Source organism: Cladosporium halotolerans (assembly GCF_011745625.1).
Source record: "Cladosporium halotolerans strain TM138-S3 chromosome Unknown Sca16, whole genome shotgun sequence".
NCBI lineage: Eukaryota > Fungi > Ascomycota > Dothideomycetes > Cladosporiales > Cladosporiaceae > Cladosporium > Cladosporium halotolerans.
In genome coordinates this window covers 375,980-401,815 of record NW_027191467.1, presented here as the reverse complement: position 1 = coordinate 401,815, position 25,836 = coordinate 375,980, and the positions used below count along the sequence as shown (strand labels likewise).

Below are 25,836 nucleotides of genomic sequence, written 5' to 3'. Positions count from 1 at the left end.
TCAATACACCATCTACGAGAGCAGCGCCTTCGACGAGCCCCATAACTAGACGTTGACTGTAAAAGATCAACGCAGCGGTGGTGACGAGGGAGCGAGTTGATGAAGACCTTGCTGCTGCACCTCGAACCTTCGGAGGAACGGGCTATTTCGTACATTACTAAATCCATAGATCCGCATCCCTTATGTATAATGTCTTTTTGATCGATTACACAACAATTATTGTTCCTACTTTCCGATTACGTTTCAGCTTCCGATAGTGTGATTCGTTAGATTGCCTAGCGATCAGCACCTCCACAGCTCCAGACGTCATGTGGAGATAGCACCAAAACCCCACTTCCGGCAACACCTGCATTTATCTCTTGCCTGTCCCCCGATAAATATCGTTTGTTGTTGGATCGTTTTCGTCTGTCTTGTCGAGTCGTCTTATACATTGATATATTAAACAAAACATTACACTTTTACAAGATGGGCAACAAAAGTCAGCGACATCACACAAACCATCTCGAGCACCGATACAAGATCCCAGACTGACATTGCGCACAGAGGTCCAATGCTGCATTTCAGTCGACATAGACGCCGTAGCAGGCTGGCTGGGCTCCTATGGCGGCCAGGATAGCACCAGCGATATCTCACGCGGTATCTACTTCCTCCATCAAGACCACCAAGCGTTCCCGTTCCACCGAGACTGACACGGATATCCAGGCCTCTTCGCAGGCACGATCGGCGTACGCCGCCTGCTGGCCATGTTCGAGCGGTACAACATCAAAACGACCTGGTTCATCCCAGGCCACTCGCTCGAGACCTTCCCCGAAGAGTGCCGGATGATCGCAGACGCGGGCCACGAGATCGGCCTGCACGGCTACAGCCACGAGAACCCTATCGCCATGACGCTCGAGCAGCAGACGGCCATCATGGACAAGGTATTCTCCTCTTCCATCTTCAGCCGACTTCCAAGGCTAACAACAGCCCCCAGTGCTACAACCTCATCACCGACTTCCAGCACGGCAAGCCGCCGCGTGGCATCGTGGCGCCCTGGTGGGAATCGTCGCAGGAAGGCGCGGAGCTGATGCTGAAATACGGCCTCGAATACGACCACTCGTTCTCGCACCACGACTGCCAGTGCTACTGGCTGCGGACGGGCGACAAGTGGATCCCGATCGACTACGACAAGCACCCCGACCACTGGATGAAGCCGCTCGAAGCGGGGCCCACGACGGGGCTGTGTGAGATCCCCGCGAGCTGGTATGCGGACGATTTGCCGCCGATGATGTTTATCAAGGTATGTTTCGGAGCTTGGCTTGGGAGGGTTGATGGAGGGCTGACGACGAGGGGATGCACAGAAAGCACCCAACAGCCACGGCTGGGTGAACCCGCGCGACGTCGAGGAGATGTGGATGGACCGGTTCAAGTTCTTCTACCGCGAGAACGAGGAGGGTTTCGTGTACCCCGTCACCGTCCACCCTGACGTGTGTGGGCACCCTCACGGCTTGATGATGCTGGAGCGGTAAGCTGAGCGATTTCTCCTTCGCGATCGATTCTCTGCTGACGATGGCCGTGCAGTCACATCGAGAACATCAACAAGTTCGAGGGCGTCGAGTGGGTGACGATGGAGCAGATCTGCGACACGTTCAAGGCCAAGAACACGCCGCCCAAGGGCGCGCTGCTACCTGCTGAGCCGGGTGCAATTCTGAAGGATCGTAATCTGAAGCTGAAGGTGCAGGAGTGAGATTGGCCGTGAAAAGGTGATTGTTAATATTGACCGTATTACGATGTATTCTCAGCTTTGCTGTTCTTCTCCAAGCTTTGATTGCGTGCTTGACCTCTCGAATGCTCACTGAGTTGGATATTAAGACGATTGTAGAACCTGGGTCGACTGCCGTTCATTCAGGACGAATCTGGTTCGCTGCCTTTGATTTTCCCCAATGGAAACAACCGTGAGAATGTCGTTGATTGTCTTGCTGTCCACGTGAGCAGTCTCATCATATTGAAGCGGTCCATGCCCCCTGGTGTCTTCAGAACTGATCGTCTTACAATGTATGCCTAATAATTTTACAAGAGCCTCTGCCTCGATCCCAGAGGTTTCCAAGATGCAATCGTCTTTCCGTTTCCTCACAAAACCCATCTCCTCCTCAACTCTTCAGAGCAGCTATCGTCCCTCCAATCCCTGCCCATCCAACCCCTTCTGCACCTCCTGCGCCTCCCTCAAATTCTCCCCCGCCTTCTCCTGCCTCTTAACAGTCGCCTCCTTATTATGCTTCGCCCGCGCATCAATTTTTCCCACCTCATGCTTACCCCCGGGCAACACGCCCTCGGGCAGCTTCTGCCCCTTACTCCCCAGCAGCGCGCCCTTAGCCGGCGTCCTCTTCTTGCCCGCGCCCTTCTCGGTTCCCACCGTCTCGCCCGCGCCCGGCGCCACACCAGCGCCGGGGTCCAGGCCCATCGCCTTCAGCTCCGCGATGGCGGCCGCGGAGCCCATGGCTGCTTCGCGGCGGAGCGTGCGGCGGTGGAGTTTGGGCAGGCGCGCGGCTTTGTAGGCTGCGAGGCGCTCTTCGGGGCTCGGGATGGGCGGGCGGGATGCGATGGGCGTGCCGAAGGGGGTCACGATGGATGCGACAACGTGGTGGACGGCGGAGGAGACGCGCAGGCGGTGCAGGCTGACAACGTCGCCTTGCGCGAGGGAATTGTTGGGGTCGTGGACGAGGTGGGTCGTGTGGTCGGCGAAGTACTGTTGGGGATATGTGTGTTAGATTGTGTTCGTGGCTCTTCCTATTTCGCTTTTGAGGCCTGTGAATAAAACGTACCTTGCCAATCCTAGGCTCATACCTCTGCCCCGCAACCCTGACCGAAACCGTCTTGTCCATCTTGCCCGTCCGCACAACCACGCCGACAATCTCATGGTGCTTGTGCATCTTCTCGACCGCCTCCCGCTCGCGCCCCTGCAGCATCGCGGGTTCAACGTGCTGCAGCAACTGCGGCCGGACGTTGTGCGGCAGGACTCGCTTGACCAGGCGGTCGGACTTGGAGAGGGCGTAGCCGCGCTGGGCGAACGTGAGGGTAGGCTCGTAAGAGGGGTCGGATGTGCTGGTGGGTGCTGGCGAATCTGTGGTCTCTGCGGCCTCGGCCTGGGCGCGCGGTTGCGACGAGGCGTGCAGGCATCTTCTGCAGGTGTATCGCTCTGCTTGCTGGGCGATTTGAGGGCGGGAGAAGGCCCGGATGGGCAGGGAGAAGGCGCGGGCGCTCATTGTGAGGTGCGCCTTGGTGTGTTGCGGATGTTGTCGCGAAAGGATGAGCGAGGCGTGGTGGTAGTGCGCCAATTGCTGCCGATTCCCCCAAAGATGTGAAGCTGGGCTTGCGATGGCCCTGGGCGGAGGTTCTGCTTCCCCTTCTGGGAGGCTCGCCGCAAAACGTTCGGCCTTGGCACGTGCTGTCCGTCCTCTTTCGGACTAGCGGCATATCATCTCTATACCTCACTTCGCATTCATTGTGTTGCATAAAAACGAAACTTTATGAGTTTGCTGAACAGGGTTGAGCGAAACACAATGAAAGAGACAGGTCAGTTGAGTGAGGAGAGATGCCATTGCTTTTTCCTTCGCTCGACTAGCTACTCGCCTCCCAATCTACCCAGCCAGCCAGTGTCATAGCCCGTTCCATACCAAGATAATCAGAACACAAAAAGAAAATCCTCTACACCCCATTCCCGACGCTGGGGCATCGAACGCCTCGTGTTCGCCTCGCTCCCCCGAATAGAAGTACAACAAACCCGCAAAACCCAAATATCTATGTGCCGAGCCGTCGGAGTCGTCCAGGCGCTTCCGTTGTGAAGCGCTTACTGGGCGTCAACGTGCTCGGAGAAGGTAACCTTCGGCGCGTTGGTCCTGATGACCAGACCGTCGTCCTCGTCATCGGAGGAGTCATCGACCGCTGATTCACTAAACCCCCGGCCATGTTAGTAACTTTCAACTCCCTCTAGATGAATAGAATATATATGCTGCCTTTTGCAGCTGAAGTGGGAAAGTCCCTACTTAGCCACAGCTCCGTCGACCAATGCTTTTTCTCTCGCGTCTCTCTTGTGGTCGTGCTTGTTGACGGGCATATCGCCGTTTGTATTCGCAGGGTCCATCAGCGACTGCTTGCGAACCTTGAGCTTCTTCTCGGCTTGCTCGGAGATGCGAGTGAGCTCGCTGACGAAGCTCTCGCCCCACCAAGCACTGGTATACTTGTTGACGTACTTGGCGAGCTTCTGGTAGTTGACAGCACGCTGCTCGCTGCCCATGGTGACCGAGTCGTGAATTGCATCGGCCAGCTCCTCGGTGTTCCAGGGGTTGACGATGAGGGAGCCGTTCAGACTCTGCGCGGCGCCAGCGAACTCGGAAAGAATCATAACGCCGTGGCGCTTCTCCTGGCAAGCGATGTACTCGTAAGAAACGAGGTTCATGCCGTCGCGCGTGGAGGAGACCAGGCAGACGTCTGAGACAGCGTAGAGTGCGATAAGCTCGTCAAAGTTCACGGACTTGTGCAGGAAGTGAATAGGCGTGAACTCGATCGTGCCGAATTTGCCGTTGATGCGGCCAACCAGCTCGTTGACGACGGCGCGGAGATTCTGGTACTCCTCGACGTCTTGACGGGAAGGCACAGCGACTTGCACAAGGACAACCCGGCCGATCCACTCAGGGTGCTCGGTGAGGAAGACTTCAAGAGCGTGCAACTTCTGAGGGACGCCCTTGATGTAGTCGAGGCGGTCGACACCAACAATGATCTTGACGTTCTCAAAGCGCCTCTTCAGGCTCTCAACACGCTCAACGACGTTGGGCTTCTGAAGTCCCTGTGAGAACTTCTCCGGGTCAATACCGATAGGGAAAGCGCCGACCGTCACCAACTTGCCCTGGAACTCGACACCGTTGGGTGTGGTGGCGAGACCAAGGATGCGGGCGCAAGATGACAAGAAGTGACGAGCGTAGTCGTATGTGTGGAAGCCGATGAGATCGCAGTGAAGGACACCCTCCAGGATGGCGTTGCGGACGGGAAGAATGCGGTAGATCTCCGAGGAAGGGAAGGGCGTGTGCAGGAAGTAGCCAAACTTGACATTCTTGCGCTTGTTCGGGCCCTTGGCAAGCTCCTCACGCAGCATCGCCGGCAGCAGCATGAGGTGGTAGTCATGAACCCAGACGAGATCATTATCCTGGACGTCGCGCGCGATCTCCTGAGCAAACAGCCGGTTGGCTTCGACATAGCCCTCCCAGGCGGACTCGTCAAAGGTGATCTCACCGGGGTGGTAGTGGAAGAGGGGCCAGAGAATTGAGTTCGAGAAGCCGTTGTAGTGACGATCGCTGAGCTCCTCATCCATGAAGATTGGCACGGCATTGTATTCGTCCAACAGCCTCTTCTTGACGTGCGCGATCTCATTCTCAGGAGGAGCGGTGCCAGGCCAGCCGTACCACTTGAACTGGGTGTTCTTGCTAAGACCACTCAGACCGGAGACCAAGCCGCCAGAGGACATCGAAAAGTCGTAGTGACCCTCATCGGAGCGCTTGATGGTGATGGGAAGACGGTTAGAAATGAGCAGGAGACGGCCCGCAGGCTGGACGGCGTCCTCGCTGGCGGTCATGATGAGATCTGTGGCATTCACGGTCAGCCAGAAGAACCGGGTTGCTCAATATGTGGAGGGTCGTTATTTATAGGTAGGCTACAGTACCCAACCAGCCACGGCCGCCCTCCGAGCGAAGGTCAGGCGCGCTCTTGCTCGAGGTAATGGCGAGCCTGTCGTTTTGCCCGATCATGGCGGGCGAAGTCGTGCAGGAGAGTGGGGATTTGTAGAAGGGTAGAAGCGAATCTTCAGGATGGTGGTAGGTCGAGGGTAAAGACAAGGGTGTGCAGGGCGGGTATATGTGAGGTGGTTTGGGAAGGTTGCGCAGTGAAAAGAAGTTGGCAAACTCACATGTGGGCGTCGGTCAATTGGCGCGTCGCACAGCTTGCGCGCGAAGTTGGCAGGTACACTTCACGTGCCTTCCGTGTTGTTGTTCACTCTTTCTCGTGCGGCGTTTGCCCTCGTCTCGAAAACGCGGGGCAGTCCTGCGCCGGCGGTGGTGTCTCGCCGGTTGTGTTTCTCGGTGAGCAATGGAACACTGGACTATTCGAGCTCTATTGTTCCTAAGCCTTTGCTATGGGGATGCGCCAGCAAGATGAGGTGTGCGAGAGTGGTGTGACAAGTCGGCGGGGAGTGGGAGTGAGGCGTGCGTCTATTCGGACCGGAGCTGGGCGCTGGGAAAGCGTTGGGTGGGATGGCGCAGGACAAAAGAGCTCTTCACTAGCACACTCATACGCAATGATGGCGAGGTGAGCAGCGTGGGGAATGCGACACTCTTGTGCAATCGCGGGCGGGCGCCTGTGGGCGGTGGAGGTGGTGGAAGATTCGGCGCGGTGCTTGGGGCTCGTCGCGGGTGATGCTCTGTTACGCAAGGCTTGGACGTTTGTGACGACAGATTCGCGCCCGTGCGATAAAAATCCGGCGGCTCGAGCGCGATTGGCGAGCAGCGGTGGGCGGGTGGTGTGAGGCAGCAATGGCTTGGGCGGAGGAGATAGGAGTTGTCTATGGGTGTACGCGAGTAGTATAGGCAGATAGGCAGGTGGCAGTATGCTCTCCACCCTGCCTCTGCGGCTCTCTCCAGCCGTTTCGCCCGCAGGTGACGTTCGGGCTTGGGCAAAAGCCAAAAGCGCCTCGCGGAGCAGGAACCGCAACCGTGCGGGGGAGGGCGAGGCTAGCAACTCGCGTGTCCTCGCCCGCCATGCGCCAATCTGCCTAGCCTGCCGTACCACACGCCTGCTGATCCAAGCTCTGGCAAGACGCGTCCTCGACTTTCACGTGTCAAACTACATTGGGCGGCGAACATATCAAAATGTCCGATTCGGAGTTGTCAGACGCGCCGAACGCGCCTCTTAACGACGCGACCATCGAATCCACCCTGCGACGGATTGTACGCGATGCGATCAAGGATGGGCAGGAAATCACGGTCAGGATCGCGCGAACACGCGCAGAAGAGGAACTCGGTCTGGACGAAGGCTTTCTGAAAGGAGACACATGGAAGGACCGGAGTAAGGAGATCATCAGTGCCGCGGTCGAGGAGCCCGAGTCGCCGGTGAAAGAGAAGCCAAAGGCGGGTCGCAAGAGAAAATCCGAGGAGCCCGCTGAGAAGCCGAAAAAGAAGGCAAAACAGAGTCCGGTAATTGAGTCAGACCAGGAGGAAGAGGAGGAAGAGAAGCCCAAAGCAAAGGCAAAGCCCAAGTCGAAGCCCAAACCCAAGGCCTCCGCGCGCAAATCGCCCGTCGTCAACTCAGACGAAGAACAAGACGACGAACCCACCACCAAGCCCACCCCAACCGACCAAGATGATGACGAGCCCGAAGCCTCCAAACCCAACGGCCAAACCCCCGCCGCCGACGATGACGAAGCGAACGACTCTGACATGTCCTCCCTAATCGACGAACCGCCCAAAAAGAAAAGAGGCCCCAAAAAGTCCACCTCCCCCAACACCACCACCAAACCCACCACCAAACCCTCCAAAAGCAAAGATCTCTCACCGGACGACGAAGAGATCAAACGCCTCCAATCCCAGCTCCTCAAATGCGGCATCCGCAAGCTCTGGCACCGCGAGCTCGCGCCCTACGCCACGCCCAAAGCCAAAATCTCGCACCTCAAATCCATGCTCTCCGACGTGGGGATGACGGGGCGGTTCAGCGCGGAGAAAGCGCGGGCGATCAAAGAGGCGCGGGAGCTGGAGGCGGATTTGGAGGCTGCGAGGGATTTTGAGGAGAAGTTTGGGACGGGGGGACGGGGGAGGAGGGCGAAGAAGGAAGTTAATTTGAGAGAGGAGGTGGGGAGTGGTGATGAGGATGGGGAGGAAGAGAAGGTGGAGGAGGGGAGTAAGAGGCCGGGTGGGAGGTTGTTGCCGAAGGGGTTGGTGGATTTTGGGGATAGTGGGGATGATGGGAGTGATTGATGAGTCTCGAGGTTGTACAGTGGCAATTGCCTGCGATGATCATGGATCGTGGTATCGATCGATTACCAATGGAAGAAGTGCATTTGCGCTCGCGGCGAGGCGCAGAGCCCCTCGCTTTCCCGAACGCCACGCTAGCCCAAGAAGCCCACCCATTGAACGCCTCAAAAGTCAGAAGTAGAGAGAAACCAGCCGCCTCCATCTCGCCCATTGATTTATCAGCCCCTCACTCACACCCCATCCCTCAGATGCAGTCCTCCCTATCCCATCCGCCAGGCTTGTTGTGCTCAATGCCCTTGGTCGGATGCGGCTTGTCCTCCTCCTTGTACTTGCTCGCGTACGGGTTCGGATCGTTCTTCTGGTCCAAATTGCCCAGCGTGTGATTGACCTCGCGATGCTTGCTCTCATCCGCACGAATGTACAGCAGCAGATCGCGCATCGTGCGCTTGCCCTCAGGCATACTCCAGTACTTGACCGCAATATCCGGCGCGCTCATATTCTCCCACTCCGGCAGGCGCCCAGCGTCCAGATCCGCAATCTCGCGCGTGTACGTCAGCACCGCCTCCTCCTCGAGGTACCCGACAAAGCGGTGGCAGGTGCGCGGCGAGAGCAGGTAGGAGACGAACATGGCGTTGAAGAAGACGCCCTGGGCGCCGAGGACCATTAGGCGCATGAAGGGCCCGGGCTCGGCCATCTTGAGGAAGGTCAGCAGGTGCATGCGCTCGTTGTACGACTCCTCGAGCAGGGTCTCGATCCAGCCGTTGTCGCGCTTCATGCGCCGCATGCTGTGCAGGTGGCGCAGCATGCCCGCCACCATGCCCGGCACGCCGGCGACGGATTCGAGAAAGATGTTGCGGATCATGTATTTGCGGGCTGTCATGCCGTATTTTTGCGCAGCTGCGGCGGGGTCCTTGCTGCTTAGTTTTGCGGCTTTATTGTGGCTGTAGCCGGTTGCGACGTCAAGGCCGAAGCGTAGCACGCGGACCATGGCGAGGGCGACTTTGTCGGACATCGTCTTCGCTTCGCGGTGGGCGACGACGACGGACTTCATCTGGTCTTCGGTGTAGACTGGGTGGGCCCATGCTGCTTCGGTAGTGCGGATATGTGGCGCCTCTGGTTCCGGGAAGAACTCCTTCATTGCCGTTGGACGCGTAGTGCTGAATTGTCTGCGTAGTAACGAGATCTGCTGCGCATAGGCGAGGCCGGGCTTGGTTGCCCTGATGGCGACGTGAGAGCCATTGATGCTCTTGAGGACCGAGGCAGCGGACTGCCTGGTCAGGATCGTGTTTGCTCCGATAGCTCGAGTGCAACTCATTTGGGTGTGATGTGTCGTAGTTGGGTTGTAAGATGTGGATGTAGGTCAGCAGTATGATGTGAAAGGTGTTGACAGGGTTTGGTGAGAATGGACAAAGGAAACAACGTGAGACTGCAGCCGCCCTTACTTAAAGCAGGACACGGAATGATACTTGCTCAGCCGGCGCGGGAGTGATATTTTCTGATTACGGTGATGACTCTGCCACGAAAAGGCGCCGCCGCCAGCTCGGTGGCACACCTCCAAACAGAGGCACCCATGTGGGAGCAATCGGCGGCACGAGGCTGACGAGAGGTCGAGCTGAAGTCGGCGTGGCCAGCCACATCCGCCTCCGAGCCGCTGTCGCCGCAAATATCCGCTTAGTCACCATGCACGCCGCGAGAGAGCTCCCTCACTCTCACAAATCAGCGCCATGCAGCAGAAAGGGAGCACCGTGGACAAGTTCATGCATGTGCCTTCTTCAATGGGAACAGTATGCATGTTTGACCTCAGAAGCATTCTCCATCGCCGAGTTGAAACTTCACTTGAGAGATCAATTGATCTCACCCGCGCACCACGTGAAGTGAACAGCCGGAGGCGGATACATGCCGGAACGCGGGTGACTTCGGGTCGCAAGACCGCATCGCCGCAATACCAGCGACACGGCGAAAACAATTCGACAGTGTTTGAGACTCATCTATGATCAGCAGACTATTGCCGCACGGCAGCGCACATGGACCAGTCCGTCGTCTGCCCTGAGCTTCTGACTTGGTGCAATCAGTGCCTTTCCTATTGCGGTCAGCAGGGACTTCAAACGCCGTTTGAACAGGACGTAGTGCGACACTGCCTTTCCTTCCTTCGCCTGCGGCAAAATCGTCTGAATTCCCTCAAGAGGACATGTTCCTTCTGTCTGGACAAGCTTGAGTGAAGTATGTATCTGAGTGCCGTCGCACCAGGGTGGAGCTCCACTTCGTCAACCACAATCTATGTTACTACCGAGAGTTCAGCCTCGTCATGTCCTTTGCGGACCACATACACCATAGATGACTAGATTCAATAGGCCGCTGCAAAGTTGAAGAGGATCCTCTACACTGGCTGCTTGCCTCACCGGTCACGTTCCTCGCTTGAAGCAAGCGATCGAAGCGAGCCAATCGAGAACATTCCAGAGATTTGCTACATATATGTCGGCAGCTAACATGCATGCGCGTTACAGTATTCGGACGGTGAAATACGATGATGAGGGAAGCTTCAACCACTATGTGCAGCCGAGCGCGGTCGATGTCATGTCGTCTTTCATTCAGGTCGCATCACGCTGTTCGCCTGGACTCCTCTTCATCAGCGCAGTAAGTCGAAATTCGTCTGACATTCGACGTGAGCAAATCGAACGGATGCCGGTGAAAAAACGGCGATCTGGTGTCCCTGCTGGAATAACATCCAATGAACGACTATCGGACGCAGGAGATACGTCGTTGTAGGGTCCACGTATCGCAACCGCCAAACGCGATAGAGAAGTCCTGGACGATCGACCGATTGATAACCCACATCAGACGCTATACAAATCAAGGCGCCCGCATCTGCTGCGTCATTCAGAGCATACCTGGTGATTGGATTAAGCCTATATCGAATGTCTTAACAGTAGAAAATGAATTCTTTCGATAGCACTCCAGATCGGAGCCAGACGTTGCAAGCACTCATACATGGCGTTGGCCGAATGAACCTCAGGATCGGGGCGTAGACTACCGGTCATGGTGGACTTTGGACGGCTTTGATCCAGCAGCGGAAAAGCGCACAATGCGTGTTTCATATTTTCGCGCCAGCAAACATTTCTGTAAGCCTCGAAGTTGTTTCTCGAACAGGTATGACCTGACCAGCATCTTCAGACTTATTCCTCGTCGAAAGCTCGCTCAATCTTCCGAACAATAGCGAAGTGAACAGCCACGTTGGACAGCACCGTCCATGCACGCGTCTATACTACTCTGCCAGCAAGTCAGGTGTGACACTGCCAGGAAGAATGGACAGGGAAGGTCAGATTTTCAGCCCTTTCGACTCTCTCAAGCAAGCACTGAGCCATGGATGGTTTCTCGACTACATCTTCGCGCCAACCAATTTCGCCGGCAACGAGATACTGTCGGCGATCAGGCCTCACCCCCTAGTCTACATGCTAGCAGATGTCCTGTGGACACACAACATGCGCCACCTCGACAAAGAAGTCAAGCGCATCAGTTTCAGCCACAACAAAAACCCACAGTCCGACACAGACCGCAAACTCCACACGCTGCGCGAAGACATCGAATACCTCAAATCTTCCGTCCAGCAAACCAACCGACACGCCCCAGCCACCCTGCAAGACTACTTCCTCAACGCCTCAGACTGGCCAGGGCGTCCCGACATAACACCCCTCGACTACCTCTCGCAACTCGCCGAAGACGCCACCGCGCTGCAAACCTTCCTTACCGACTCCCTAAACCTGCTCCTCGCCTCGCTAGCCTTGCAAGGCAACGAGCGCGCGAACATCCTCACAGTCCTCGCGGCCGTGTACGTGCCGCTGTCATTCGTGGCCAGCATCTTCGGTATGAACCTTAAAGAGCTGAACGGCTCCGATCAGCCGCTGTGGGTGTGCCTGGAAGTGCTCGGGGTGGTGTTGATCGTGACGGCGGCGGTCATAACGGGCTACGTGAAACGGGCGTGGATTTGTCGGACGCTGCAGCGGGTTTTGCCGGGAGCGCGATGAATTGCGAGTGGAAGGGATAGGTATGGTTTATTCTCTCAATCCTTTCAAGCAAATCTCAATGCACCGCCAGTTCCTCTATCAAGCCCAAACGTATGCTCGCCCGATAAGGTATCCGCCCTTCTAATCCTACAAAAAATCACCCGAGAGCAAAGCTACCTTGAGAATGCCATGTAAAACCCTGTTTGTCAGTCCCATGCCCCAGCAAGCAAGCAAACTAATCCGTCGCCTAAAAAAACGCCCAAAACGCACATCGCTCCCCGAACGAAAGTCCCACGCTCTGTACCCGATGCTTGCCCAGCCCAATCGATCAAAGAACGCCAAAAGCCAAAATCGAAAGACACGCAATACGAAAAACTTCCCCATCTCCGCTCGACCATCCCACCCGACCGACCTACCGCCACCGCGGCCTCCCCTCCCCACCCCCATCATCCAACCGACCCCCCGCCCTCGCCGGCAAAGCACTACTCCTCCTCCCACCCATCGCGCTCGGCGTCCGCCTCCACGCCAGGGCGCTCGGCGGCCTCCGCGCAACCGCCGGCGCCTCCGAATCCGCGTCATTCCCGTCGCGAAACGAAGGCGGCACCGGCAGCATACTGCTCCTCCGCAAGCGGCCATTCGCCTCCGGAGCACGCAAGCTAGACGGCGGACGGCGGTGGGCGAAAGCGCTCTCGGGCCTTCCGGTCCCGGCAGCGCTGGTGGGCGTGGCGGGGACGGGGAGGGAGGATTTGCGCGAAGCGGGGGTTTCGTTCCGCGAGAACGCGGCGGAGGGCGGGCGCGTGTAGGTTGCTGGGGAGGGCTCGGAGACGATGCGGGAGGTTGTCTGGGGCGTTCGGCGGCCGGAGAGGGCGGGTTTGGGGATGTAGGGTTTGGGGGTGATGGGGGCTTTGGCGTAGGGGGAGGGTTCGTATTTGGAGAGAGGGGCGAAGTCGCGCGAAAGGGGTTTGCCGACGGAGCTCCAGCGGGGGCGGTTGTCGGGTTGAGGTTGGGTGCGGGAGGCCCAGGTTAGGGTTGAGGTTGAGGAGGAGGGTGGTGTGATTGCGATAGAGGGTGAAGGCGAGGGGCTGGAGCGGAGGTCGAAGTGGGAGAGGGGAGTTCGTCGCGGAGCAGATGAGGAGGATGAGGGGATGCGGCTTGTGGATCTGCCGAAGGAGACTGGAGTGAAGGCGGCTTTGCGTGTCTTGGTGTTGCTGAGAGGTGTCGGTGTGCTTGAGCCTTGGAAGCTGCTCTTCCGGCTCATGTTGGCGACGCTGCTAGCTGGTGAACTGCCGGGGGTGTCGAGGAGGCTGCTGCCGATCGATCGTTCGCTGGAGACGACTGTAGAGACGGAGTCGCGGAGCTGTCGCTCTCGTGCCTCACGATTGATATCGTTCAAGACAAGCTCCATATCCTTGATGTCGTCCTGCAAGGATGACCACCTCCGCTTCATGTCGGACTGCAATCGCAGGATCTCTCCATTCACCGTCAGCCTGTCCAGCACGCCTTTGTCGATGATGGCAAGAACCCGCTCGATCGCAGGTCCGTAATGTTGCACCTTCACCTCGTAGCTCTCGATCTTCTTGTTCAACGCCGTGATGTTGAATTGGTGCTCACCCGTGTCGATCCCTTCCTTGAGTTTGACGAAGCTGCGTGCGATAGACTCGCACATCTTCAAAGCCTGCCGTCCAGCATTGCGGAAAACGAGAACCCATCTGTCTTCACCGAGTTCCCGACGCAGAGCTTCAGAGTCGTCCTCTAGCTTCTTCCATTGCTCCTCCAATTGATCTCTTCTTTTCTCCAGATCCTCGCAGGCGGAGGGGAAAACAGCGTTTCCGCGGATGTGAAACGTCGACAATCGCATAGGGAGAAAGTCCAGAGAAGCCCTCAACGGCTGCATCCTCGCGAAAAGCGCAAGCAACGAAGCATCCTCCTTCGAATCCGCCTGCTCCGACGGCTGCAGCGGCGAGCTGGGCGAAAAAGGCGGAAGCACACCGAGTCGTCCGATCTTCTTCCCCTGCCCAGGCCTCTCCTCCACGATCGTCTCCAGCTCGCTGAGATCCAGGTTCTCCTTGCTCGCCAGCAGGCTCTCGGCGCCCTCGTGCCGCTTCTCCTCCATCTCGAAGACCAGCCCGTTGAGCGACTCCATCTCCTGCGCGATCTCGCCCAGCACGCTGCTCCACAGCTCCTCCCACTCCATGGCGATCTCGACCTGCTGCTTGATGCCCTTGAGCGTGCTCTTGATCTTCTGCCACGCGACGAGTACGCCCTCGAGCTGCTTGACGCTGCCGTTCAGCTCGTCGGCCGAGAGGAGCGAGACGTCGTCCCGCGTCTGCAGCTTCTCGATCGCAACGATGTACACCTGCACCAGCTTCTCGAACCGCCCGATCGCCCCGTCCACATCCTCGATCCCCTCCCTCCCTCCCGCCGCCGCCCAGTCCACGTCGTCCTCCGCGTTCAGCCCGCCCAGCGCCTCCGACGCCTTGCCGATCCACAGCATGATCTGCTCCGTGGCGTCCGCCAACGCGCGCGCGGCCTCCGTCGATGTCGGGATTGAAGATATCCGGCGCGCCAGCGAGTCCGCTTCTGGCAACTTCATGGCCGTCAGCTGCGACAGCTGGCCGGTGAAACTCGCCCTCCCCAGCGAATACACCGAACCCGCGCGCGACAGCCCGGCGCCGACCCAGTCGCTCTCGCTCGCGCTGACATTCTCGCTGCTGCCGTTGTCGTTGTTCGCCCAGCCGCTGTTCTCTCTCGGCGAGTCCTCCATCCCGTCACTCTCCGCCGCAACACTCCTCCTCCCCTCCTCCCTCGGCGTAACAGGCCCACTGCCCAGACTCCCCCTCCTCGAATCCGCCCTCGCCAGCCCCGGCGCCGGGCTCGGGCTCAGCGGCTCCTTGGTCCTCAAGTGCAGCCGCGTCTTGCCCACCTCCGGCAAGCGGTACTTCCTCTCGTCCACGAACGCATCGCAACGGTCCTCCTCCGAATCCGACGGCACCAGCCTCGTGCCCAGACTAATCGGCGAGGAATTGATATCGCTCTCCAGGACGGACGAGAGCTCCGTCTCCGACAGCGCGGGCCCGCCGCTCAAGCGCGCGCCTCCTCCTCGGCCGGAGGGCATGGTGGTGCTAGTTGTTGTTGTGGTTGGTGAGGCGCGCACGCCGGCGCGCCGCTCCTCGTCGTCGCGCAGCAGGCGCTGCTCGAGCTCGGCGAGCTGCGCGGGCGGGATGCGGCCGATGTCGAAGTCGGCGGCGGTGCGCCAGTGCTTGGCGAGCAGGCGGCGGGTTTGCTCGTCGAGGCGCTGCAGGCGGAGGGCTAGGCCGGGGGAGATGCGGGTCGTGGGTTTGCTGCTGCGGGGGTGTGTTGAGGATTGGTCGGTGGTGTTGTGGTTCGGTAAGATGTGTGAGGTGGTCGGCGGGTGATGTGGAACCGTGGTCGTTGTTGCGGTGTTGCGATTGGAGTATGAGCTGGGATTGGTGATTGAGTCTGCCATAGCGCCATAATCAGCAAGTGCCTCGCCAGGCATCAGGAAAGAAGCAGGTGGTGCACAGCAGGCAGGAGCCGACAATGCAACATAGAGTAGGGAGAGAGAGAGAGCGCGCGAGAGGCAGCAGCAGCTGGGGGACTCACTCGGACGTCGCAGAGCCGGGTAGTGCGTGAGGTACACTAGGTAAGGTGTGTGTCGCCAAAACAGCCAGCCAGCCAGCCCTTCGGCTCGGGATGATACACACACAAGGCGGGACGGGAGTGGGTACCGTACTTGGGGTTGTGTACATACAGAATGCTGTCGGGTCCCGGCGCGCGTCACGACTCACAGCAGCAGCCGGCGCACGCAGCAAGCGGGCACGCACACACTCTCTCTCTCCGAGGTAAGGGTGTGGCAGTTCCAAGTGTCTTCGGCCTCTCCCAATCGAAATGAAAGGGCCCGCTACCTACGTTAGGCCGGCCCAGCCAGCACAGCACAGCACAGTCGACGACGAGGGCGACCCCGGGCGGCGCGAGCAAACGGGCGGAGCTAGCGCGGCGTAGCGTGGTGTCCTGTTCAGTAGCGGCGAGCGCCCTGTCGCAGATCCGACGCCTTCTAGCGCGTCGCAGCGCTTTTGTTGACGTGTTTGGCTTTCCGAACTCACGTGCGGGGCGGCCGTGAAGCTGCGATGGGGTTGGTCGAGGTGGGATTTTGGCTTTCGAGGGCGTGTTTTGGCTCGACCTGTCATATTATTGCCTTCACCTACAGTAGCTAGGCATTGGTTCTATTCCTTCTGGTGACGATCCTGGCAAACAACAATACATGAGCACTAAAAAGGCCTCCGTCTACCTCGCCTCCTCAAGGTAATCAAAGCTGCCCGACAGCCCGGGGTATCTACGAGATAAACACAAAAAAGAAATAAAGTGAGTGAGGCCTGCAATGGTCCGGCTCGGCCGGTCTCTCCCTTCCGCAGCCGAACCGCCTCTCGCCAAAAAGAGAAAAAGAAACACAAACAAACAACCAGACAGGCAGGCAGGCAGGCAGGCAGCCACCCGCACCCGCCCCATCACTCCGCCGCCAACGCCTCCTCAAACCTCCTCCCCACCTCCCCCTCCCCCTCGCCCACAACCTCCTCCTCAAACCTCAACTTCGGCGGCTTCACCCTCCTCTCCTCCGCCTCCCACTCCTCCAGCAGCTCCCCCCTCACCGCCCGACACCACCTCAGCACCGCCACGTCGAACGCCCGCCACGCCTCGCCGTGCACGACGTCCTGCACCGGCAGCTCCAGGCGCACGTCGAACCGCAGCTCCGCGGCCTTGGCCCAGTAGCGCAGGTTCTCCGCGCGGCGGTAGGGCTTCGCGACGTCCGCGTGCCAGCTCTTGATCGCGCCGAACTTGCGCTTCGAGCGCGCCACGAGCGCGTTGTGCAGCTGGATCAGCCGCTGCCCGTCTTGCAGCGCGAGGAGGAAGTCGCTGGGGATGTCCACCGCGGCGGCATCGGCTTGCTCGGGGCTCGCTTCGGGCCACTGGGGCAAAGGGTCCGTGGACGCAGCCGGGTCGAAAGAGTTCAGGAACGCCCACTCGCGCTCGCGCTCGCGGCCGCTCCAGTCGCCGTCGCGCCAGGTCCAGGACGCGCGCTCGGCGGCCTCGCGCTGCTCGGTCTGCAGCTCCGTCTTGAGCAGGGCGTCGATGCTCTCGATCCAGGCGAGGAAGGCGGCGAGCTCGAGCACGCGCATGCCGCCGCGGAAGTTGCGGCTGGCCATGCGCTTGAGCACGTCGAGGACCTGGTAGAGGTCCGCGCGCAGGTCCTTCTCGGACTTGATGGCGTAGAGCTTCGCGTGGTCGGAGTGCGCGGTGTAGTAGTTTTTCGCCGCGCGGATGGCGAGCGTCATGATGTCGAGCAGGTGCATGCCTTGGACTTCGTGGTAGCCGGCGTTGGCGTCCTCGCCGCCTGGCGTGGTTGGCGTGCCGGGCGACGGCGGGGTCTGCTTCTGGCCTTCCTCGAGCGCCTTGCAGGCGTCTTGCAGTGCTTCGTTCAGCTCGCGGCGGAGAACAGGTAAGTCCGGCAGGGGCTCGGTGTAGGAGGGCTTCAGCTTGTAGGTGCTCACGGTCGGCGGCAGCATAGGCGGAGCAGGGCTGCTCCAGGGCTCCGAAGGGTCGTAGATCTCCGTCGGGCTCTCGACGACGCTGCGCTCGCAGCCCGGGTCGGACACCGCGTAGCCCGACGACGAGCCGTCACCAAGGCTCAGCGACGAGACGCCAAAGTCCTCGCTCAGCGTGGGCGAGGGCTCCGCATTCTCCTTGCCGTTCTCACCCTCTTTCTTCTTCTTCATGTCTCCTTTCGCCAGCTGTGCTCCTTTCCCGTCCAACAAGCCCGTTCGCGCGAAGTAGTATTGCATGTGAGCGATGCTGCCCAGGCTCATGACGCTGTCTCTGTTCTTCGCCGAGTCGGCAAAGTTGGTGCCCTGTGGCCGCATGTAGCCCCTCCTTCTGACGACCGTAGCTGAGCCATCCGACAGTCTCGAATGCCGGGAGCGGTTGGATGTGGTGCTGATTGTCGAGCAAGTAGGAGTCGAGACGGCTCTATCAAGGGTAGGGACTGCATCGAGGGCAAGCGAGGGGGAGATGCTGAGCGAGGGCGAGGACGGACGCTGCAGTGGCGAGCTCAGCGTGCTGGCCGGCGGGCTGGTGAGGTCGTCGGCCATGGCTACTTCTGTGCGTGGAGGGGTCGGTCGGAAACGCAGGAAAAGCTGGGATGCCAGCCAGGAGGTGGGGGTTTGGTGTTTCGACGGACAATTCTGAAGCAGATGTAGAACGAACTCCCTGGCTTAGCAGTAACAGAACTGGTTCGCAAAGCAACAAAATGCAGACTCGGCCAGCCCTGCCGGCTTCAGGAGGCGGAGATGATGTGGAGGATGAACAAGCTCGGTGTAGTGTGGCGTGTAGCGTGCTGCGAGTTGAAGCCTGCCTTTCCAACGGCCCTCGGAAGTCGAAGCCCTTCCTCCCGGTCTGCTGCTCTCCGGCCGGCGACGAGGGCTCAGAGGACGAGCATCATGGCACACCTTGCATTCGGATCGAGCTGCGATCGCGGACACGTGTGAGTATCCGCCTTACAAATGTGCTACGCAAGGCCTGCGACCGAACCGATATTACGAATTTCGTTTTCCTGCATGTCTCGAGCGCCCGCGATTGCGTTGCCGCGGCGGTCGTGCTTTCGGTTTCAAGGGGCGCTGGGCCTGATGTGCTGCTTGTGGACGGCCCGCTGCAGCACGTAGATTATCGCGACTGTTTTGGGTAAATTGTCAACACGGGCGTGAGGACAAAGGCTAATTTGCGCGGGCGGCGCGAGGCGTCCAGGGTTCCGCGCCCTTGTCCTGGTGTGTGGGTCGAAGTCGACCGAGGCTGAAGCTCCAAGGTCGCGTTCGATTCGTGTCGTAGAGACTTCGCTGTAGGGCTCAGAAACACTTCAAGAACCAGGCATTCCCACACCTCTCGTATTGAGATATTCGAGACTGCTATAGGACACAGCACGTAATCATGTCTCGACCCAACTGCCAGCGAGTAGACAGCAAAGAACAACACGACCAAGGCCCTACAGCACATGACAGCCAGTGATGTCAGGCACGCCGTCGATCCCACATGGCTGTCTCAAACCCACCCTCTCACGCGAGCAGCTCCTCCAACGCACAGCCGCCACCGAAGGTCATCCCACTCTCGCCGAAACCCGAGATCCCCGTCCATTGATACCTGTATATGCGCCACTTCACAACGTCCGCCGTCAGAATCATGTCGAAGAGAGTGCGTCCTCCGCGCCACGTGATGGTAGCATTCCATTTGGACTACAAAGGCTGACGATGTAAACTTCGCCACATTATAGATCCAGTTCAAGGTCGAGGGCAAAGTGCAGGGTGTCTGCTTCCGGCAGTTCACCGTCGAGAAGGCACAAGGCCTGAACTTGACAGGCTACGTCAAGAATGCGAGCGATGGGAGCGTGAGTGATTGCAACTTTGGCGCTTGTTGTTCATGTCGCTGACCTCCTACCAAGGTGAGTGGTGAAGCTCAGGGAGATCAAAGCTCTCTGAGCCAATTTGTGCAGCACCTGAACAGTGGTCCGCCGGCCGCCAAAGTTAGCAAGGTCGACCAGAATGATGTTGCAGCGAAGGAGGGCGAGAGCGGGTTCAGCCAGTAAGGAAGTAGACGTCGATTGTTGTATTGGAGCTGCCTATGGCTTACAAAGTTGTGTCTGTAGGACCAGATGAGTCTGCGGCGATTCAATGCTGGCTTCAATGCGGAAGGCCGATCGAGTCTCGAGAAAGAGGATGATTGTACGAAAAATAGACGAATCGAGAATTGATGTTTGACAGATCAACACCACACATCTCTGGCTCATTAGTGATTTCACACGTCAGAATCATCCCTGTTGAATATCAGGTGGAGTCCCTTGCCAGTACTTATGCATGCGAGTGATCTACTTGAATTCCCTTCGTAGGATGTCTATCGTTCTATGCTCTATTCTCTTCAGCTCCCAGACCCATTTAAACAGTGATCGGGACTTCCTGTCCCATCGTAAGCGTCTTCATCATCCATTCGTAAACCTGCACGGATGTAAGTATCTACCATCATAACAAGAGCGGCAATGTAAACTCACAGCCCATTGAACCGCATTTACAACGAAAGCCCTTGCACTGCAAATCCCGATGCCCCGGAAGAAGACCGCAGCGCCTTCATTCCGGTAGGCACTGCGAGCTATGCTCAATGCACTTGGTCTCGAAGATCGTTGCTCTGAGAGGAGAGGCTGCGACTCTGATGTGGGAGCGTGGTGCAGGTCCCATGTCTGCAGGCGCGTCTTGATGACATCTGTTGCAGGCGAAGCCAGTTTCAGCCAACTCATCCGAGGGTAGCTCTGGAAGCCGATAGTCACCCACCTAGAGGAAAAATAGACACCCAAGTCGCCACGCCCGCCAGCCCGCCACAGAGCAAAACCGCCAGCGCCTCCTGCGTCTGCGTCATCTCCTGGCCCGCCGCCGCCGACGACTCAGACGTGTACGCCAGCATGTACCGCTTCGACAGCTCGTAGCTCCAGAAACTGCACCAGAAACACCACGCTCAGCACAACTCTCCAAAAACCAACACAAATCAAGAGAAGCCAAAGAAAAGATCTCAAACCTACTAAAACCCATACCCAACCGCATCCCTGACTCCCGTGACCGCCCCTCCCCTATACCATCCCCTCAATCCCTCCCTACTCCAAACATCCCTCGCGACCGCCCATGAGCTCCGCGGCGGCCTCGCCACCTGCGCCCGGCACTTGACCAGCTCCGTCGGCGCCGAGACGACGAAACTCGCCAGGCCGCCGAGCGCGCCCGCGGTCCAGATGCTCGCTGCGCTGGGATCCTGGTTCTCGGGGGCCAGGAGCGCGAGGCTGCGGTTGTAGGTGACGAAGAGCAGGGCGTTGAGGGCGCCGTAGCCGAGGATGGGGGCTGCGGCGCCGCGGGCGAGGGAGGTGAGGCGGTCGAAGTGGGCTGTTGTGGCGGTGGGGTGACTTGGGAGGTTGGAGGGGGAATGGGGGTGCTCGCCGGCCTGGATGCGAGTTTTGATGAGGTCGAGCGGGTTGCCGATTATGATGCCCACGGCTCCGCTGAGGTAGCCGGCCCAGAAGTCTGCGGACATTGGATGTTGTTGTGACGCATGAGGCGTGGGGATTTGATTCTTTTAGGGTGATTGGGTATGTATAGGAAGTGGACAATGGCCCGAAACAGGTGTTGATTCGGTAATACTGCGTAGAGAATTGTTGCTACGGTGTGTAGTTGGGCTTTGAATTTCAAGCCACCAACCTGCCCCACGACCTCGGATGGAGGGATGCTACACGACCCACAAACATTGGCACTTGGTATTGTTCAATGGTCCAATGCACGGAAGCATAGAAAGCAGTCAGCAGTTGATCATCTAACAAATAACACATTTATCTCGTAAAGTCTAGTCTACATTCTACGCCACAGCCTAAAAACCTCCACGCCAGATCTGGATCAACCACCAACAACCCGCCTCACCGCACTCAATTCGCCTTCTTGCCCTCCTTCTCCTCCACATACGGGTGCTTGATAGTCAAACACCAAATGTCCAAATAATCACAAATGCTCACAATGACATCCACCACAAAGCTCCCATACACACCCACCGCCAGCCCCAAGCACGAAAACATGAACGCGACCTGGTAAACGCCATACCCCAGCGCCGACGGCCAGCCGAGCCCAACACGCTCCTGCAGGATCGGCCCCAGCGTGTCCAAGATGCCAAACAGCAGCGGCAGCGCGAGGATGTTCTGGTAGGGGAAGGGCGACTTGGTCAGGTGGGCGGTGATCATCTGGCCGACGGAGTAGGCGTTCATGAGGCCGACGAGCAGCACGAAGGGCACGAGGTGCGCGTGCAGGATCTCCGGGTGCAGGGCGAGGTAGGCGACGATGAGCGCCCAGGCGCCGAAGAACGGCGCCAGGCCGAGCAGGGCTTCGTTCGCGGGCTCGCCGCGGGCGCGGCGCGCGCTGAGCACGTTGCGGATGCTCTCGGCGGTGTTGAAGACGAGCACGAGCCCTCCGTACAGCATGTAGAAATCGCCGAAGTCCATGGTGTAGGCGGCTTTGGGGAGGGCGGAGATCTCGGGGACGCCGATGGTGGGGAGCATGGGTTGTTGCCAGTAGCTGCCGCCGCCTTTGACGGCTGTGATGCCGTAGACGATGCAGAGGGTCAGAATTCCTTCGACGGGGCCGGACACAAGGCCGAGAGTGAGGGTGTGAGTGTGGTACTCGTCCCATGTCTGGACGTAGAAGGTGAGGAGGGCTGTGAGAGCTGTTAGTCAGAGACTCTGTGAAGGCAGACAGCGGTGCAACGCACATGCAAAGAGCACCAACACCGTCTTCCAGCCTTGACCGAAGTTCATGGCGGCAGAGAAAAGCAGGACTTCCAAGCTCGTGTTGAGCGCGTCAACGCCGTGATCGAAAAGCTCGCCCAGCGGGCCCGACTGCTTTGTTCGTCGACTGTCCAATCCATCAGCCTTTTCCTACGCTTAGAAGCAAGTTGTGGTATGAGCATACGCCTGCGATCCATCCACCGCATCGAAAGTCTGGTACAGAAAGAGCCCAATAGCCCAAGACCAGTAAACCCACGTTGGGCAGTCCTGGTCCATGTTCGGAGTGTAGTATAGCATCGTGGCAACATTGATGAGCACGAAAGCAAATCCAGTGAGTGTGATCTGTTCGTCGAAAGTCAATTCAGCAACCCTCCGCAGACATAATATGCGGCACTCACGGCATTGGGCGCCATAGACATGGGGAAGATGTTGATGACCTGACTCCACCAGTACGGCTTGAGCACGTAGCGGGACAGCAAGCTGTGGTCGACGGCTGGATTCCATGTTAGCCTGGTACATAAGATACAAGAGGTGGCTGCTCTGGTGTTTTATCTCGTCAAGTAACGGGACGAAGAGAGCAGCCCGTTCATTGTGAACGTACATGAGTACTTGTACTCCTTCAGCTTAGGAAGCTGGGACTGGCGAATGTACACCATTTTTGCTGGCTTTCCCCTTGTACAATCAGAATTTCTTACGCGCAGAGGTTGCCGAGATACCTAGTGGGAAGAGCGCAAGCGATTTAAGAAACGTGTTCGCAAATGGGAGTCGCACAAGGCGCGTACAAGCAAAGACAGAGGCCTTATTCGCGTATCAGAGTGACAGAGACACTCGCCTGTCAACAAGCTTCCCGAGACGGTATGGCAACGAAGGACAAGGGTGTGATTTGTTTTCACAAACGCGAAGTTTGCGGGCACGCGTTTCCTGCTTTGCTGTTTTGTGGGAGGCTCTGGCAGTCGGGCGACGCCAATGACGTAGCCAGGGTTTTTTGACTTCGGATTGAAGCTTCGCATCTTCACATGCACATGCGGGCTCCTGTGCTTCGCCGCGGTTACTTCTAGCCCAAGATAACGATCGGAGCTTTGATACGTTACGGGCTCTGATGCTGAAGAAGAATGACTGCAGTCACAATGTAATTTGGTCAACCGAAAGACAGGTTCCATCCTGCTTCATTTCACCCTATGCAAGTTACTGTACGCTGTCCACCTCCATTCCTCACCACCCTGATGAGCCTGCACTCGAAAGCAAGCTATTGTGACAGGGAGCACCGGGTTGACATTCTCTTTCCTCGACGCGTGCTTCCCCGCCTGTATATTCAGGCCTCCTGGTTATCCACGCGCTACCGCGTCTCGACTCCTGCCAAGCAAGCAGCATCGTCGTAGCTGCGTGCTCAACCGACAGGGCTCCAAGGCATGGGGACCATGATACGGGATTTCATCTCTTGGATCAGAGGCACGGTGCGGTGGACGGTCTCGGCCCAGCTGCGAGGATGTCAGTATGGCTTCTCACTACAAAATGCGCCAACCAAAACTTACCCAGACACACTCCAGCTCTGCTCACGTCTGGCCCTGCGCTCCTCGAGATCGGGGAACTGCCAGAGGTGGTGGACTTCATTCAACGCGCCAATCTGCACGAACCCTGCAACATTTCCCAGTCAGCAATCTCACATCAACCACTGACAGCACATTTCATATCCTTACAAGCTCCGACTCCCTCCATGACCTCCCTTCTCGCCTCCAGGCCCTTACGCCAGTGGTGCTCCCACTCAAGAAGGTTACCAGGGTGCAGAGTGTACGTCCTCAATTCAAACACACCGCCGAGCTTCCTCGGCGAGGTGGTGGGCCAAAAGCTGAACTCTTGCATCAGGCTGGTGCGCTTCGCGTGGATGAGCTTCTTGAGCTTGCGGTCGAACTCAGGGAACTCGGGGTGGTGCTGAATGGCATTGAGCGACTGGTGGTAGCCGGCGTAACGCTGGTACTCCCAGATGTGGCAGAAGGTGTCGCAGTCGCCGACTTCGGTGCGCCAGGAGCCGACGAGGTTGACCTGAAGTTTTTCCGTTAGAAAATGCTTTCCCGACGGGCGGGGAGATGCGCAAAACATACCTTGTTCTCAGGCATGTTCGCCATACGCGGGTACCATTTGCCGACAAGCTCGACGTACTCGTCTACCTTGTCCGGCTTGACTTCGTGGAAGACAATGCTGTGGACGTACTTGCCACGCGCCAGCACCTGAGAAAAGCTGCGCTCGATATCCTGGTCCATCTTCCTGCCCTCCTCGGTGCCGTAGATCAGCTTCGAGAACGGGCCCGATCCGACCTTCTTCTGCTTGGGGTCATTCTCGGAGGCGGTGGTGGCGGTGTTCTTGCCTACTGCTTGTGAGTCAAGGCCACCAGCGGAACTGGAAGAAGCAGTGTTGAGGGAGGATTGCTTAGCCTCGGCAGACGCTTTAGCGGACGCAGACTGACTCTCTTGTTGCTCACGCTCGCGACGGATTCGCTCTGCATTCTCCTTGCGGAACTGCTGTGTCCGCTGGTCGAAGACGTGGGCGTTGTCCGGGGTGACATCGGCGAGGGCCGGGCTCTTCTGCACCCACTGGGTGGTGGAGAACGGGCGGACGGCGGAGGTGGTGGGCGTGAGGGTGCTCGCCTTTTGAACGAGACGGCGAGAGAACATAGTGACGGTATTGATGTGCGGCGGAGGAGTTGTGTTGTGGAGCGTAGCGATGTGTATATACACGTATGTGTGTTTGCCTCAGCGCGGACGAGTGTATTGGATGTTTGCTGAGGAGCGGCAGGGAGCGAATCAGGTGAGGGAGGAGTCTAAGCTCTCCAAATGCAGGGCGGGTGACGCCGCGGGTCGACAATGCTGGATGTAGGCGGGTGCAGAAGCGACGGGCGGATGGCAGGCACGAGCGCTCCGAGGCGTGCAGAGTCGTGTGGCGTGAGCGGGGGCGGGAATGCAGCAGCTGGAGCTGGGCGGCGGCGAGCGAGAGCGTCTGCGTGCGTGAGGCGATGCCTTGGTAGAGCAGCTTGGGGAGCTAAAGAGGAGGTGCAGTACTCGGTACCTCAGCGACTACACGAGACACCAGCCGTCCGAGCTCCTCTCCGCCTCCCCAGTCTCGCCCCGCAAATACCTCGTCATCAATGGCGGCCCACGGGCCAGATGCTGTGCTCGGCGCTGGGCTTCGTCATGTGATCCGCTCACACGATTCCAAACACCAAGTGCGAGATCCACCTATGACAGCCTGAGGCCACAACTTGTCAACCCCGTGGCCCTTCACTTACCGCGGAGGTGAGAGGCGACCATGCTGAGCTGCCTCCGGGAGACGTGTTACGGCCTCGCTCGTACTACATGCGATTCGAAAGCGAGATAAGTTATAACTTCAGCCATTCGGCAGTCCGGGTACAGAGGTCATCTCCCCAATTCACCTTGCCCTATAGTAGGGGGAACAAAACCAGCCATTCGTCCGCTAGAAACTCCATGCC

General features: G+C 58.4%; 12 protein-coding genes across 12 annotated transcripts; 4 read left to right on the top strand and 8 right to left on the bottom strand.

Moving 5' to 3' along the window:
- The first annotated feature begins 364 nt into the window (after positions 1-364).
- WHR41_04860 (uncharacterized protein) lies at positions 365-1,800 on the top strand. Its single transcript, XM_069373466.1, has 6 exons — positions 365-478; positions 544-636; positions 703-920; positions 974-1,279; positions 1,341-1,504; positions 1,561-1,800. Exons 1-6 carry the CDS (start codon positions 466-468, stop codon positions 1,724-1,726), a joined length of 960 nt encoding a protein of 319 aa, XP_069229159.1. The 5' UTR covers positions 365-465; the 3' UTR covers positions 1,727-1,800.
- Positions 1,801-2,146: 346 nt separating this feature from the next.
- On the bottom strand, positions 2,147-3,345 carry WHR41_04859 (mitochondrial 37S ribosomal protein uS17m; the record flags this gene model as incomplete). Its single annotated transcript, XM_069373465.1, has 2 exons — positions 2,802-3,345; positions 2,147-2,725 (listed from the first exon to the last, which is right to left on the bottom strand). The coding sequence occupies exons 1-2, from the start codon at positions 3,240-3,242 to the stop codon at positions 2,147-2,149; spliced, it is 1,020 nt and encodes a 339-aa protein (XP_069229265.1). The 5' UTR covers positions 3,243-3,345.
- Positions 3,346-3,557: 212 nt separating this feature from the next.
- On the bottom strand, positions 3,558-6,625 carry tpsA (Alpha,alpha-trehalose-phosphate synthase [UDP-forming] 1). Its single transcript, XM_069373464.1, has 3 exons — positions 5,936-6,625; positions 4,023-5,613; positions 3,558-3,929 (listed from the first exon to the last, which is right to left on the bottom strand). Exons 2-3 carry the CDS (start codon positions 5,603-5,605, stop codon positions 3,827-3,829), a joined length of 1,686 nt encoding a protein of 561 aa, XP_069229266.1. The 5' UTR covers positions 5,606-5,613; positions 5,936-6,625; the 3' UTR covers positions 3,558-3,826.
- Positions 6,626-6,893: 268 nt separating this feature from the next.
- WHR41_04857 (uncharacterized protein) lies at positions 6,894-7,994 on the top strand (the record flags this gene model as incomplete). Its single annotated transcript, XM_069373463.1, has 1 exon — positions 6,894-7,994. One exon carries the CDS (start codon positions 6,894-6,896, stop codon positions 7,992-7,994), a length of 1,101 nt encoding a protein of 366 aa, XP_069229273.1.
- Positions 7,995-8,235: 241 nt separating this feature from the next.
- WHR41_04856 (uncharacterized protein) lies at positions 8,236-9,306 on the bottom strand (the record flags this gene model as incomplete). Its single annotated transcript, XM_069373462.1, has 1 exon — positions 8,236-9,306. One exon carries the CDS (start codon positions 9,304-9,306, stop codon positions 8,236-8,238), a length of 1,071 nt encoding a protein of 356 aa, XP_069229274.1.
- A 1,767-nt stretch (positions 9,307-11,073) lies between these two features.
- On the top strand, positions 11,074-12,093 carry WHR41_04855 (uncharacterized protein; the record flags this gene model as incomplete). The annotated part of the gene is made up of 2 exons (XM_069373461.1): positions 11,074-11,110; positions 11,163-12,093. 2 exons carry the CDS (start codon positions 11,074-11,076, stop codon positions 12,011-12,013), a joined length of 888 nt encoding a protein of 295 aa, XP_069229271.1. The 3' UTR covers positions 12,014-12,093.
- A 311-nt stretch (positions 12,094-12,404) lies between these two features.
- WHR41_04854 (uncharacterized protein) lies at positions 12,405-15,512 on the bottom strand (the record flags this gene model as incomplete). The annotated part of the gene is made up of 1 exon (XM_069373460.1): positions 12,405-15,512. The coding sequence occupies one exon, from the start codon at positions 15,510-15,512 to the stop codon at positions 12,405-12,407; it is 3,108 nt and encodes a 1,035-aa protein (XP_069229272.1).
- Positions 15,513-16,518: 1,006 nt separating this feature from the next.
- WHR41_04853 (uncharacterized protein) lies at positions 16,519-18,156 on the bottom strand (the record flags this gene model as incomplete). The annotated part of the gene is made up of 1 exon (XM_069373459.1): positions 16,519-18,156. One exon carries the CDS (start codon positions 18,154-18,156, stop codon positions 16,519-16,521), a length of 1,638 nt encoding a protein of 545 aa, XP_069229269.1.
- A 758-nt stretch (positions 18,157-18,914) lies between these two features.
- On the top strand, positions 18,915-19,822 carry WHR41_04852 (uncharacterized protein). Its single transcript, XM_069373458.1, has 4 exons — positions 18,915-19,249; positions 19,329-19,442; positions 19,497-19,636; positions 19,701-19,822. The coding sequence occupies exons 1-4, from the start codon at positions 19,205-19,207 to the stop codon at positions 19,708-19,710; spliced, it is 309 nt and encodes a 102-aa protein (XP_069229270.1). The 5' UTR covers positions 18,915-19,204; the 3' UTR covers positions 19,711-19,822.
- A 33-nt stretch (positions 19,823-19,855) lies between these two features.
- WHR41_04851 (uncharacterized protein) lies at positions 19,856-21,121 on the bottom strand (the record flags this gene model as incomplete). The annotated part of the gene is made up of 4 exons (XM_069373457.1): positions 19,856-20,046; positions 20,100-20,308; positions 20,377-20,537; positions 20,622-21,121. The coding sequence occupies 4 exons, from the start codon at positions 21,119-21,121 to the stop codon at positions 19,987-19,989; spliced, it is 930 nt and encodes a 309-aa protein (XP_069229267.1). The 3' UTR covers positions 19,856-19,986.
- Positions 21,122-21,389: 268 nt separating this feature from the next.
- WHR41_04850 (uncharacterized protein) lies at positions 21,390-23,241 on the bottom strand. Its single transcript, XM_069373456.1, has 5 exons — positions 22,957-23,241; positions 22,754-22,848; positions 22,540-22,697; positions 22,340-22,482; positions 21,390-22,285 (listed from the first exon to the last, which is right to left on the bottom strand). The coding sequence occupies exons 1-5, from the start codon at positions 23,009-23,011 to the stop codon at positions 21,507-21,509; spliced, it is 1,230 nt and encodes a 409-aa protein (XP_069229268.1). The 5' UTR covers positions 23,012-23,241; the 3' UTR covers positions 21,390-21,506.
- A 162-nt stretch (positions 23,242-23,403) lies between these two features.
- WHR41_04849 (uncharacterized protein) lies at positions 23,404-25,382 on the bottom strand. The gene is made up of 4 exons (XM_069373455.1): positions 24,455-25,382; positions 24,053-24,395; positions 23,888-23,990; positions 23,404-23,833 (listed from the first exon to the last, which is right to left on the bottom strand). The coding sequence occupies exons 1-4, from the start codon at positions 25,022-25,024 to the stop codon at positions 23,743-23,745; spliced, it is 1,107 nt and encodes a 368-aa protein (XP_069229167.1). The 5' UTR covers positions 25,025-25,382; the 3' UTR covers positions 23,404-23,742.
- Between the last annotated feature and the right edge of the window lie 454 nt (positions 25,383-25,836).